The following is a 15220-nucleotide window of genomic DNA, read 5'->3' as shown; positions in this document are numbered from 1 at the left end:
GTCGTCTTCCTGAGTAATTTTACAAAGTGGTTGTATACGAGATCTGGCTTGCTGCTATTTCCATTGTCCGATGAACAACAAGACCAGAAAAATGATTGCACAAGCTGATCCATCGAACTACATTTCGATTCTTCTTTTATTATTATAATTGCTTCATCGTATTATCCTCGTGGTCTTTATCGTTCAGAAATAATCCATATTAAAAATTAATTGGCTTACTTCAGATTAAGTCTGTCATAGCGAACATTATTAACTCCCAATCCCTGTTTCAACAGTACCTATCGATTTATCCGTTCATCTACCACGAGTATCCTCAACACTGCTATATTATTCGACATTCATGGGGCTACTTGCATGAAGGAAGAAGATCAACGACCTGTCAATCCAAAATTAACCATCATCGTTCCTCTGTACGCACAGAAGGAAGAATGACAACGTAATTCGTCAGCATCGTGGCATGCCATTCACTCTGGCGTAATCGACATTGCCCTTTTGTTTACCGAGTCCCCTGCCCACAAACTGCACGGATCATGGATTTTTTAATTGCCAGCAAGCTCTGAGCGTGGATGAGCACAGAAGGGTCTGTTCGCGGGTTAATTCTTCTCATTCAACCTCACATTTTATACATGTGAAACAATTTCTTAACTAAATCTTTTACGTATTTGAATTCCTGTAGATACCCTTTGTGTATTTTAAATTTTTTTAAAATTTTTAAATTTAAAATTTAAATTTCATTAATACATACCAGTCGATTATTCATTATATTAATAAACCTCAATAATTAGGAGGCCCAAATTTAACACTTACATGTTTAAGATGACTACTTATATTGTATAATGGAATTTTAAACATATAACTTCGTGCATATTTGCAATAAATATTTGTTTAATAAATAAATATTAATAAATAAATATAAACGCTTAAAATAATAAAATATAAGTTTTCGATGGCAAGTGTTCATATATTTTTGTACGCTACGCATTATAACCGCTACGCATATTTTTTGATATTACGAATATCTTACTGAAGTCATAGTCGATGTCAATATTCATCAAAACAGCAAAGCTCTTTCTCTTTAAAGACCCGTTTTAAGCGTGGCCTTGCTCTTGGGGTAGATCGAGGCTTACTCGAACGCGTCCATGCGGCACCCTTACTTTCTAACGAGTCCTCGCCGCCCTCGTCCATTGTCTCGCGGACGAATCAGCCCCGACGTGGTCGATAAAGCGCGAAAGTAGCTCGCCGTGATTTATCAAACCGTCGCTCTCTATAGTCGTGTGGAGAATTGAACAGAGAGGATGAAGTTCAGCTTAGGAGGTCGTCCGATAAACCTCCAGACTCATAAATTACCGCCATCGCGAAAAAGCACGATGTCTCGTCGATCGTTCATCTGTATTAGCCTTTTTAGAAAACATTTTAGTGCACCTCCAACGAACACGTAATATTTTACACCGTATAAAGAAGTTTTGCTCGTTAAAATAGTTGACGATAACTTTTTGTTCTCGTTTTAGCTTACAAAATATTTTATATTTTGCACGTTTCAAGCCACAACCATCGTAACCACCGGTCGATGCGTGTTAATTTAATTTTTCAGGCGGGGCGTGACGTTGACAAATTCCCGGAGTGACGCAACAATTCGGGAAAATTTTATACAAAATGGGTACAAGCGAATTTACACGGCACATCGTTGGAACGTTATCGTACGCTGGGGAGCGACGCGTTAGTAACAGCAACGCATGTATCAACGAAGGCATACAAACCGCGACGCTCGTGCCCCTGGAAATCCAATCTGTCGGTTCGCATCCCCTGTACGATCTTTCCACCGTTTCATGGCCGGATCGTTCCCTAATACGGTCGATAATACGTGTCGGAAACAGCTTTTCGCGACCAGTTTGAATGATTTGTGCAAAGCACGTGATTATGTAAGCGGATCGCAAGGGTGGAAAGCAGATTTCGCGGTTCGCCGTGTAAATTATGCGTATCCCACATTAGGGCGAAAAAAATCCCTGCCTCTCACCCACATAGGAAGCCTATATCTCGATCTAGAAAATGGTAGAACGAATCCATAAAAATTGCTGGAACCTGTGAGGATAGAGTTAACACATAACACTTGCTATGTAGAGTAGAACAATTCACGCGGTGTTTCGCAGAAACTAGCCTTCATTAAAACAAATTAACCTTACATCGTCTCGTCAGGGCAGAGAATAGATCTCGTGATACTTTGTCGTTTCGCGTATGGAAATCATAATATTAGTCGAGATACGACTACCGTTGTTGTTATCTGTGATCTCTCGTTATCAGAGACCCAAGTGATTTGTTAATTCATTCGATTGATATTAAATCCACAATCTTGTAACAATGCAAATCACAAGATAAAACCTGTTAATCTTGGACGAAACAAATTTGTATAATATATCAATTTGTAATTCAAATATCCAATGTTTGATTATGAAATAACGTGATCCAATGTAAAATTAAATTTCATCGAAAGATAAATGTCTGAAACAAACTACTGGGATTGGCTTGTACAAAGAAACTACGTATTTACTTCCTCTTGATCGTCTGCTTGCACGTTGTGGACATTCACGTAACACGTAAGGAGATCGAACGACTCAGTGGAACACGCATCACAATCGCACACGAAATCTTACGGCGAACGGAAGCACAGAACCGGAAACACGTGGCTGAACTGCACGAACGACGTCGCAAGAAACACTGACTCGACGCCTGGCGTCGAATCGCTTCTGCGACGGCGCCTGTATCTCCGAAACGCGCGTCTATACGCAGACCGTCGCACGCGTCGAAATGCCTCGCGAAAGATGAATGCTATCTCGAAACTCGAAACTGCTGAATCGCAATGCTGTGATCGAACGCTTTGTGGACTATTCGAGCTCCTCGAACAAATGTTTCGAATGAACCGGAGTTTCATAACGATAAATCCATTTGAAGTAAGGAAATGCAAGAAACAAATTTTTATGAATTTTTGCAATTTTTATTACATTAGTATTTAAAAAAGTGTTGAAATTTATTTACTTTTATTTAATTTCGAATTTTGAAATGAGTTAAGATTTCATCAAGATTCCAATATTTAGATAATGACTTTTTTATTCCACCCTGTAATATCACAATTTTCTGCTTCAATTAAAAAACAAAATAGCAGACGTGCAATAGTTGATACTTTCGTATTAAATTTTAAATAGAAGCAGCCCACGCAACGTGGAACAAGTATATTATATGGAAGATGGTACAGAATAGAATCGATCTCTAGAGAGTCTGGCATGGTCTAGGTGAAGGATAAAAAATGTCTCGATTACGTCACTGGAGAATTCTTGGAGTACCCTGGTCCATATTGAACGAGAAAAGAAGATGTAATTAATGGTAGAGAGTAATTTGATGAGAGACGAATTTATATTGAAATGAAAGTTATACGTGGAAAATACGTAAACTTTACTTATACTCGATATAAAGAAACGAAATAAAAAAGACATAACTCCTATTAAAAAGATAATAAATAATTCATAAGCGAGTAATAACAATTAACTTCGTCCCGTTCATTAAAAACTTCATAAATAAATAATCCCAGTGTTTTTTATCTATACTTTCGAGATTAATTTTCCTTCGCGACTACTAATTTACCGCGTAAACGAAACCGTACAGATCTTTCCACTTTTGAATATAAAAAGAACATAGGAACTACACGCAGGATTTTGATCAAGATCAAAAGTTTCCAGGCGAATCGAGTAATTTAACACGTAACTCTTGTTATCTCGCAACTCTACCGCAAATGAAATTAATTTAAAGAATAAAAGTCTATTATATCGTAACTTTTTTCTTTTCGAAGCATATTAAACGTTCCTGCTCCAATTATATACTGTAACATATAATGCAAACGGTATAGTTGCGCTAAACTTATCAGAGCCTTGAAATATTTTTGAACAAAACCTTTTCCTCGGAGTATTGTTTCGCAATAGGGAGAGTTCGTGTCTTAATCCTATTGTTCAAGTAACGAAAGGGTTAACGAAGAAGCGTGTACTCTCGAAGAAAGGAGATTCAATTAAACGACTACCCCTCGCTCGCCATTCCATCTACTCGACCACGCCAACTACTTATCTGCCGGAAGTACTCGGCACGCACTGTTCCTTGACACTTCGATTAGCATATAACGTAGTAAGCAGAATCCATCCGTTCTCTCCACGATAATTACGATAATCGTAATCACCTAATCGCGAGCCAGCCAATTTTTCACGCCACGATTTTCACGGTTCAATTATGATACATATAAAGCCAAAAAGCTTACAAAGTGTAGATGATAGATTTAACATCTTGTAAAAACAAGCATTTATAAATCGTTAATTAAATTAATCAGTTAATTGGAACGTTCACGATTATCAGACACTAATGTTATGCAAAGTACAGATAAGGTAAGTGTGCACACAATCACGAAAGTATTCGAACATTTATAGACACCTTCTATGCACGTGTGTATTACGTGTCTCGTTACAGTGCTAATGCAATTTCAAAATATTCTATATAGCATTATTTGCACATAAAGATTTTCTATGGTATGTGTGCAAATATTTTTGTGAGTTTACTACTACCAGTGTAGATACAAATTGCAAAATGATAACAAGTTTGCAAACATCAGTTGTGATGCGTTAATAAATATGAATGACGACGCGAGCCAATTTCTCCTATGGTGTAACGTTTACGATGAACAATAGAATTACACGGTTTGACGTATGAAATAACGTCGTATGCTAATTCGTACATACGCCACGTAGCCCCGCAAGTTTTCGCTCTGAAAGAGGATTAAATGGTGGTAGGCGATCATTTTGCATTCTATGTAACCGCACATTCCTGCGGTACGCAAACGGTGACCATCATCAAGGAATTGCAGCCTCATTCGATATAAATGACGTCTCTCAAAGGAAACGTCGAAATTCCATTACTTCGAAATTTTACTCTCAGGAAATCTTGTGACAGTAAATAAAGAGCAACGATAAAACATGACCTGACTCGACTCACGATCGATACTATTCGCAATTTCATTCACAGCGTGATATATAGCGTATCAATCACCATCAAACGAGGAATCACCAAGTACATTCGAATTATCATGCAATTGCTGTTTGTTACTATAATCTCCGGTAATAAAGAAGAAAATATGATACTACGATAATGTTTTCAAGGTTAAAGAAGAAAAGGAGAAAGAAGCCGGGTATGTTACATAAATGAAGACACGCGAGATCTACGGAGGAAGGTTGGCTCCGTATATTCCACGAGGTTTCATGTCTGATCGTAGAAAGTCAGATTATTTGGTGTATAAAATACGTGTCCTGAAAACGTATCGACTTCCTCTCCAACCATCCCCCACCCCTTTGTCTCCGAATGAAAAGTATGTTTTATTCACACTCCCCATTCATGACAACCGAACACCACAAAGAGATTTACTATCGTTGACTCTCGTTTCGTCACGGATTTTAATCTCTCCGTGTGTCGTTCACCCGCAAGAAGAGTGATTAAACAACGAGCACCAGATATCAGAAAACGTAATAACAGCTGAGAACTAACTAACAAAAGTTCCACCAAGCAAAGACGAACAAAGTTTGAAGCCGCCCGAAAACCACAGTGCAGCCATTTCTTACTCGATGTAACGGTAGAAACTTAAATAACTCACGAGCAGAGGTCACAGTAGCGGAACCATCGACTTTTTGGTGAATCTAGAATGAAAATAAAGCTCACGTAGCTCACCGTCGGTGATACTTACGAGAGCGCTCAACGTTTAAAACATGATAAATTTAAGAGATAATTTCGAACTCCATTCTACGTTTCCTAGAAACTTAATCTGTGTATTGTATTTCGTCCGTGTGTATTATCTAGTCGCAGAGACTCTGGGACTACAGACGTATTTAGTCTCTGTGACTAATAATTCATATTAGAGACTTGTTTAGTCTCTGTGATTAAATAATGTCTACGTATCGTTATAAGAGGTTATTGCATTATACACTCGGCTAATTCAGTATACATATTCTTCTTGTATACGCTTCTCGCTCAAGATGACTAGAGATGGCTATCGATTTACAGGATTTTTAGTATTATTTATTCACTGCAAGCTCTACATTCGGAAAAGCAAAGTTTACCAATGTCGACGAATTTACTGCTGAAATTTTCTCTCGACCGCCTCTCGAAGCGTTTCGTCCTTCATCCTGTGAAAAGACGGGATACTCTAACAGCCTCTCCCATAGACATATTAGCTACCGACGTAACTCGGGTCTAACTTGCATAGCGTTATCAACATCGCGATAAATATAATCTCATATTTCCTTAAACGACGTTCCATGAGATTATGAATCTTATACTGCGTTCCTGAAAACTCTAAGAAGCAGTATCGCAAAGCATAACACGTTTCTCATATAGTATACCCAATCTCTCTGACCCTTCTTTGACCTTCACCTACGCATTGAACTTTATTGCTCACGGTCAACTTCTATGTAAGCAACTTATAGGTATATACGTTTGCGTTTGACGACTTGTATTCTTTCCTCGAAATTCCACCTTGAGTGCAACTTTTACGGAATATTTCACATCAAAGAAGGAGCAAAGGTAGAAAGTAATAACGTTCTCGTACACGATTCGCTCGATTACACTCGTGGCCTCTTTATAACCGGCGTCTGTACGCTTTTAAACGACATCCGCGCGATTATGGATGCACGAGGGCACGGAAATTATTTGCGACCAGCTGTCGGCGGCAGTTTTACGGTGAAAGTGAAACGTACGAGGCAGTCGATTAATAAACAGAGGGGGCTTCCCTCGAACCAATTTCTCGAACGCATCTGGAACTTCCTCGATGGTATCTGAACGATTTAAGAATAAGGCAGATTCGATGAAATACGTACGCGATAAACAGCAATTAGCCGAACAAGTTGCAGAGAGAAATTTCTGGATAAAAAGTCTCGACGGTTTCAAATATTCAATGGAGAAACTCTATTGGAAATATTAATCAACGAGGCGAGAAGAGACTATATTCCTCGTTCTTTATGCACTCTATTCTGAATGGGAGATATTGAATCAGTCGGAGAAATCGAATCGAACGTGTTAACAATGAAAACAAAGGGGGGAGATGAAAGATGTTTCTACGTTTATTTACCACTCGAACAAAACCCAGGAACGAAAAGTTCAAGCTAATTACTGAAATCGAAACGATATCTGTTTAAAAGTCTTATTACGCGATTATGTCAGACATTTCTGCGCAAACATTTATTATCCATTGTTCGATCCAATTTACTTTTCGAGTTCCTCTAGGAAGATTAAAACGAAAGAAGACAATGTAAATTCGGCATCGCGCGGATGTAACCAAGAACTGCGACGATTCGCAGAGCAACGTTCGTTCCGGGCTGTGTACTTCCTTTAACTGACTGTGTGTTTTTCCTCTCCCCAACACGTTCACACGTTCCTTCCCATCTTCGAGATTTCCCCCCTTCAATATCAAAGCGTACCATACATGCAGCAAATCATGTTTCCATCAATGGAAAATCGTTGAAACGGATGGGAGAAGACAAGCGGACAGGAAACCGTTTCTGTGCCGGATATGGCACAGAATATTAATAGGTTGTAGGGTAATCGCTATACCTGTATCATTTCCGATTCCTTTTTCTTTTACCTTGTATTGTAAGCCGATATAACTCAGATGAAAAGGAACCAGGTATATCATAAAACTTTTTACGATTTAGAAATTTCCGGCTATATAGAAACTTCCTTGAAACCACGACTGAAAGTTGCTTACGCAGCTCTCAGTCTTCAAAACTTAGAAATTCGCTTAATGTCAAACTTCTCCAATTAATCTAACAAAGACTCATAACAATGAAGTATCTGAAAGTTTCATTTTCGTATCAAGATATACGGCATTCGTAAGCTTCGAGAAGTTATCGCGTATCAACAGCTAAGATTTATTCACGTTTCACGACACACAAAATAAAGTCAATAAGCAAGTACGTAAACCAAAATCAACAAGTACCTTTTCATACGATTGAATGATTCCTCAACTGTAATTTCTTCATTTAGCAAATGATATTTAAATAGTTCAAGCCAAAAGTGTACAGACTAGTTTTAGCAGACCCAGTTAAATTATGATAAAAGACACTAAGAATCGAGAAATTATCAAGTACATCCAACATTGCTACTAATCCGCTCGTAATCGTTAAGTCTGCGTCGTAGCAATGATTCTTCGTCGCTGGGCTTCACGTACATCGATTTTGCGTAAACATGCGTATCAGCGCGATTCGTATTGAACAAATAATTCTCCCCTTCTCGCTCTTAGCAACCAGTGGTTTCGACGAAAATCGTGGAAGATAAGGCTGTGGTTACGCTGGATGCTTTTTCTGACGAAGTGGCATGAACTGAAATATATGAAGATGATAAGTACATTTTCCTCGATTTTCTGACTTTAACGTGACTTTATGACTAACAGACATTTTCATTCGTCAAAACGACAGTTCGCTAAAAAAACACATCCACTATAACCATAGTTCAAGAGCAGTTCGTCGTCTATTTACCACCTGACTGCATATAGTTCGCAAACATGTTTGCGAAACACAGTGATATCGCGTAGTGTGGATACAAAAATATTTGCAAACATCTTGCAAACGCTGTGCGCAAACAATGTTTTTGAACTGTTCACTAGCGAGTACGCGCCTTAACGAGTGCTCAAACGTTCTCGCGTACCGAATGGATTTTCAGTGACAAATGACGCGTTTGATGCAATATGTAAACTCCCGTGGAGTAATCGAGCTCGAAAGAAAAATCGACAGATTACTGTTTCGTATACACCGTTACTCATCGATTTCGAAAGAGGCAGACAATTAAAGAAACAGGCAATAGCACTTGGAAGGTCGAATCAACTGGCGCGTCGGCGCCGCGATCGATGTTTCGGAGTCGCTATCGGCTCTGTGCTTCTTGGTTGAGCGACAGACCGATAAATGAGGAACACGAGCGTGCATACGCGCGAGAACGAAAGAACGAACAAACGAACGAAAGAACGGATAAACAAACGAACGAACGAACAGACAAACGAACGAATTCAACGTAGAAGGCCAAGTTCGTGGCGACCTTCGTCTGCACGATTTCAGGTGAGATCGTGACTAAAGAGCGCAATCGAGTATACTTTCGATCGTTGTACCAGGGAATAGCATGCTGGTTTAACCACGATGGAGAAACGAAAGATCGTTGAATTTCACCGACCTAAAAAACATTCGTCCACGTTGCTTCCTGTCGTTCGAATTTCGACGATAAAACGCGCAATAAAAACAATTTCACGTGAAATGGAATGCTCTGGAGTCGAGACACGCGTACGATTCAACTTCGTTTTTCTATCGACAATAAGTTTAGATCGGTTAGAATGGTTAGACGGTCACCTCGAAGTCATTCGAAAGAAGTTGTTCGCGCGACGCGGCAACAATACCGTGAAATAACGTTGTTTCTTGCAGTGCAGCTCCGACCGCAGAACCTCGCGTAACGTTAAGTGCGGCTTTTTTAGTCTGATCGTCGTGTCCGTTAGATTTCGTGCACCTATCGGGGTAAAGGGGGACATTAGTGTAATTCCGCGTAACTCGAGCAGGACTTTAACCCTTAACTGAAAACATCCGTGCGTTACGGTTCTATGGTAATACGAACGATTATGTCGGCTACGCTGATGTTTCTAACAGTATCGAACATTTCCGTGTATTTTTTGAAAGCTTCACTAAAAGACATAAAGACTACTGTGTTAATATTAATTATAAAACGAATTATAGAGCACATAAAGAGTAAAAGAAAATTGAATACTGTTTAAGTTTACAGAATTTAGTTAAGGCATGTCATATGAAATATATGACCATATTGTACCTTCCCAAGGTGTCTTTGGAAAAATCCTCAACCACAGTAATCGCCGACGAAGCCACGACGACCATGGTAGAGCTTCTCTCCCATATCTCGTCGCTGACCAAGTGTTTCTATTTCGAAAATCTTGTTCTCAAACCGTAACACTAATAAACAGCATCCACTATCACTTCTAATGAAAAAATTGCTGCTTCATAGACTAATGAAACACCATACGAGGGAAAAGGTATTCAAACAGTTTCTGTCCACTCTTCGATTCTCGTTTTCAATTTGCAATGCAAAAACACTAGCAGACTTCACCGTTCGAAAGCTTTATCAATCATCATTTTCGAGACACGTTTACAGGGAAGTTCGTGTAGTTAGTTGGTGGCAAAGGGCTAACGACGCTTTTAATTAACAGCGAGCGAAAGGATACGCTAATGCGAGTCAAGAGCCGACATTCGTCAGCGCCTCAACGAATCAACTCGTCACTCGATATTCATCAAGCTAGGTCAGTTACGAACTACATACTTCTCTGGCCGTCATGAAACTTCTAACGACCCGAGATACTCGTCTCACAGGAATACACGACGTTTCGCGAACATTTTCATCGACACTGCTGTCTAAAGCTCACTCGTATCGAACTCGATCAAATACTTCGTATCGTATGATCTCGATAAAGTCATACGGTCGACGATTCGCACATTGAACCTTTATCGTTTCTGTGTCCGTTTGCCTCGCGCTTGCTGAGAATCTTCGAGTCACGCGAGCATTCCGTGTATTACAAAAACGTCGATCCCTCTAAATATAAAACGAAGAACGATCGAAGCTGAATCACGGTTTTGTGAAGCAGTTCGCCATACGTTTCTTTTCCTCTGCGATCCCACTTTTGGTTGCTCGACAGGTTTGGTAAACAGGAGCGTTCTCGGTGGCTGGCCTGATCAAAGGGTGATTCGTGAAACGAGCAACGACGTCTCGGAAACACGGCACGCGAGCGCGCAGAGCCGGCGATACACCGTCTGCAGTGTTGATGTGAAGAGGAAGAAGATACGACTGAAGGTGCTCAGCGGCGTTCAAGGCGCATTCACCTTGGCTCCACGCACCTGTGTGCACGCGTGAGCGAATCTGCGCGCTTTCTCTCTCTGTCTGTCTAGCGGATACACGGCGTGCACACGCTCGTGACCGCTTCGGCCCGTGTCCACGCGAATTTTACGCTCGCCCCGCGAATCGCCGGAGAGTTTCACCGCGACCGGCATATACGGCCTTGATCTTGGCTCGCGATGTCTTGGCCACCGATGCTCGGGGACACAGCTCGCGGGTCACGATCGTTGTGTCGGACGCAACCGGTTCGAGATGGTAACAAATATAAAAATCCAAGAGTTGCGCAGATCCGTGCTGGCATTCGAGTGTCGCGAATTTTTTACGTTTGAGAGAACACATATCGTTATCGGATCTCTTATCAAATTCTACGCTTGTAGGATATTTTTTATTCCTCTTCGAAGCTAAGCTAATTATCCGCATGCTCGTTGTAGATTATCGATCATCACGCTCGTCTGCTTTTTCAACGATTTTCCACGTGCATACGTCGCCTAGTTTCTCTGAAAGTCAGAATCTTGCATACACGTGAAGATCAACAGAATAGAAGATGAGAGAGCGTGAGGCAGAAAAGGGCAATTAAGCTCATCGGAAAGAGACCAGACTGGCGGACGCAACCTTAAATACCTCCCAGTGCAATTAAAACATCGTTAATCTCAGTAATGAGAGCGCACGCGTTGACGCACCTTTAACGCAATTACAATATACCGTGCGCTGTCACAGTCTGAATGCGATGAAACTCAAGATTTAAATACACGTCTGCGATCCTGACGAGTGATACGACTTCAATCGAGTCCTCGTATAGTCTACCGATATAACCTTCCTACCAAATCCGTTAACCGTGAGCGGACCGAGGACGGAATTAATTCGCGATCGAAAGTCATTTTGCCGAACTCGTTTCTCATTGAAATTCGGCCTCTGAAACTGCCTATTTTTTCTATTCTCACTTTGTTTCTAAAATAGAAATATTCTGAAATGTTGTGTTTCTTCTCGAGGATACCATAGGTCGAGGACTTCGTGGTCGAAAGATTATTAATAATAATTCTAACTTCGAACTGTATTTCTTTAAACTTGAATTGTTTTTATTTGACTATTGTAATTTCTCAAATGCTTTTCCAAAGATATCATACTCATTAATATATAATAATATATATGCAATAAGAAATACTGCAATATTATCAGAGATTCCAGACATACCATACCATACAGATACCAGATTTTGTTTTAATTCATGGATCAACTTATTTCAGCTAAAATCCACCGTTAGATCTAGACATGTATCTCATTTATTTCTCAGTGATAAAACATTACTTGATTTTTTTAACGATAATTAATTATATTTCTGCAATAATTTTTTCGATTCTTCATCAGTATATACCAATGAATCATTTGAAAAATAATAGAAAGATTTTAGTATAAATTTCCACAAGCTTTCACGACTAAATACTAAAATAATAACGTGCCTTAATATTTGATCCATTTTATCTATATTTTCCACAAACCATATACTTCGTCACTTGTACTACTTTTTCTTATAATCACTCGTTTATCTCGAGCCATTCATCGCTGTGAGCGACATGCGTCCAATTAATGCACTGGAAGTGTCTACAGACGCATTAGTAGCGTTTTCAACTTTCTAACGCGACAAGCAGAAGATAAAGGGAAGAAAGCACGTTCACGGTGAAAATTCCGAAAGACCCCAACCATGCTTTTGAAGTTACAAATATGTGCCGTTCTGTGGAGAAATAAAACTTGCAGAAAAAAGCATCGTTAATTGGCATCGAAATATACGATTAAATCAATGATAAAGACGAAGCTTCCAGATTGTCAGTCTAATAGAGAATTTCACGGTGGATCCAATCGCGATAATTCGAGTCACGGAAGTTTCTAATTAGAAATGAAAATTATACGATGGGGAAAATGTTTGTCTATCAGATCGAATGGAGCAGAATATATGCATAGTGCGGTTAGACAAACACGCAAGCTCATAGATCTAAGCCGTTAGTGACTTGGAGGAGTATAGGAAGTGTTTAATTACGATGGACTTTAATCTTGAAGGTAAGGACGATATATGTGATGTGCATGTGAAACGTGATGTGGAAAGAGAATATTCTTGTGTAGAATTGCGGTAGACTAATTTTAGAGTGCTAGAATTTGATCTAAGAAATGGCGACGAAGGCAACGTGGTTTATGAAACGTATGAATTTGGTAATTTAGTTAATTAGGGAATAACTAAACACGCTTGCTTCTGCCTTCATTTATTACATAAACATTTAAAATAGAATAATAATGAGTAATTTATAATGTAGCCGGAAGAAGTGCAAAACTTTAAAGACAATAAGAAAAAAAATAGACATCATTTGTAGCATATATAATAAATATACACATGTTTTTCTAGTTTATTCATGCAAGTATTTCATCGTAAAGAAATTAAGGAAAGAAAATGTTCGATAAATACCAATAATAGCTGGTAAAAAAATTAGTAATACTTAATCTGAATGAATACGTCAAAAAAGTTAAAAGACATAACAGCCGTGTTTGGTAATGTCCGAATTTAAGGCCGATTTCGGTGAAAATCGTAGAAAGTATATGTAAACCTTTGGACACATAGTGCAGATATCGGCTGCGACATATGGCACTGACGCAATGCATACGATTCAGTAAAAATAACGGGACACGGTGATCTCTCGCTGAAACTGGTTTTCCGGGGTACCGGTGATGTTATTTCTTCAATCACGATGGGGCCCCAAGCAGCGTAGTAATCATAGAAATTACTGTTGCGCTAGGCATTGACTAGTAGTATTCGGATTTCACTAAACATGGGTCATCGGATTAATTGAACGCGAATGTAAACGCGATACTCTTCGCAACAGCACTTTCATTCGATCGTAAAGGACGTAATAACCAATGTGAAACTGAATGAACTATACATACCTGAGTTATATAGAAGAAAAAATATCGAAACATACTGAATATGATATAATAAATACATATGTATATATATATCACATGAAAGAAAAGCAATGAAATGCTATAAAATAACCTGCCACGGAGGTTGATCTCCAACTGGCTCACCGGCGCAAGTAATGCCATTTCCAGAGAAAACGGAAACAGACGAGAACGAGTCATTCATTGTCGCTGACAAAGTGTACTTTCTCAAATGATTGTGTGCGTAGAACGATTCACCATGAGCGACAGGCGCGTGCTCGAATGCGTGAGATGCGTGAAATGCATTAGACCGCGTGGTACGCACGTGTTTAAAACCAGTTTCACGTGAATCTAAACGACTCCCGCAAAGAGTATTTCCCATTGGAATGCCACGGTCGCAATCTTACTCAGCCGGTAGTCCTGACGACCGGCTGATTCGTTACGAACGCGTCAGATCGTGTCATAACGTATTAAAGCATGAGCACGTTCAAACTGCAGAGACCAGAACCCTCGCCATTCCACCCATTATTCTTTTATCGATAGTCGACTCGCATGCGAAATAAAACGTGCTTTGCAGTATGCTCTTCCAGTACCCTCCGTGCGAAACAATAACTTATCGCAGGCATTATGGTTACGACATTGATTTTAATCATTCATAGCACGCGGTGTTTCATATTAAAGTTTAGTACACACCGACTGATTCTATGGCTTTCATGATATCGATAAAGAACAAATACGAATATTTTTGGTAAAATTTAGAGAATGCCCGTTAAGTATGAATTTCGAAGTAAAGTTCTATTGTATCCAGCGCTAGACGATGAAACTGAAAGGCATCGTATATATACATTATCGACTATCCGAATTCAAGGACCACTTAGCCTCGAAAGCGTCTATAACTTGACAGCACATCGTGTTAAGTGAGCAAAGTGAGGTTAAGTATCGACACAGCAGACGACAACTTGGCAGGAATTCTATGCCCTCACAATCTAATTTCGAAGAAATATTCCGGGAACGTGAGTCAAAAGAGCAATCTACGCGCATAAGAACACTGTCTGCCCACAGTTGATCTGTCTGTTGCTTTTTATAAAGACTTTCGTAAAGAATCGATCGGTGTGTTTAAATTCATGTAAATCTTGACTGGAAGATTCTCTTTTAAACGAGGAACTTGTGTAATTTCGTTCAATTAGGCTATCGCTCGGCTTGTAATTGGCTTCAATTCGTGGTAAAAATAAACAGAGCGAGTTGACAGTAATGCTAGCAGGGTGGCACGAACGTGCGTAGGAGATCATCTCCAACCAAGCAGTTGCCCGATCGTTTCCCACCAAGAAAGCAATTTCCCGCCAAAGGC

The 15220-nt window shown here is 39.6% G+C and overlaps 1 protein-coding gene across 4 annotated transcripts in view; it reads right to left on the bottom strand.

Annotated features, from left to right (window-relative positions):
• The window catches only part of LOC117204382 (WD repeat-containing protein 47), a 79374-nt gene that overhangs the window by 63976 nt on the left and 178 nt on the right, over window positions 1-15220 (bottom strand). The window contains exon 1 of one of the 4 annotated variants that reach the window (XM_033441719.1): window positions 9877-9974. The exons of 1 other annotated variant lie outside the window; for it this stretch is intronic. In XM_033441719.1, coding sequence (XP_033297610.1) covers window positions 9877-9941 — 65 coding nt within the window. In that variant the 5' untranslated portion in view covers window positions 9942-9974. Of the gene's footprint in view, window positions 1-2545; window positions 2730-9876; window positions 9975-15220 lie in introns of those variants that run through there. 2 more of the 4 variants (XM_033441721.1, XM_033441722.1) reach the window with 2 other exon arrangements.

The sequence above is a fragment of the Bombus bifarius genome, unplaced genomic scaffold, assembly GCF_011952205.1.
Source record: "Bombus bifarius isolate JDL3187 unplaced genomic scaffold, Bbif_JDL3187 scf7180000007978, whole genome shotgun sequence".
Taxonomy (NCBI): Eukaryota; Metazoa; Arthropoda; class Insecta; order Hymenoptera; family Apidae; genus Bombus; species Bombus bifarius.
The sequence above is the reverse complement of the archived record's forward strand: the minus strand, read 5'-3'. Positions and strand labels throughout refer to the sequence as shown.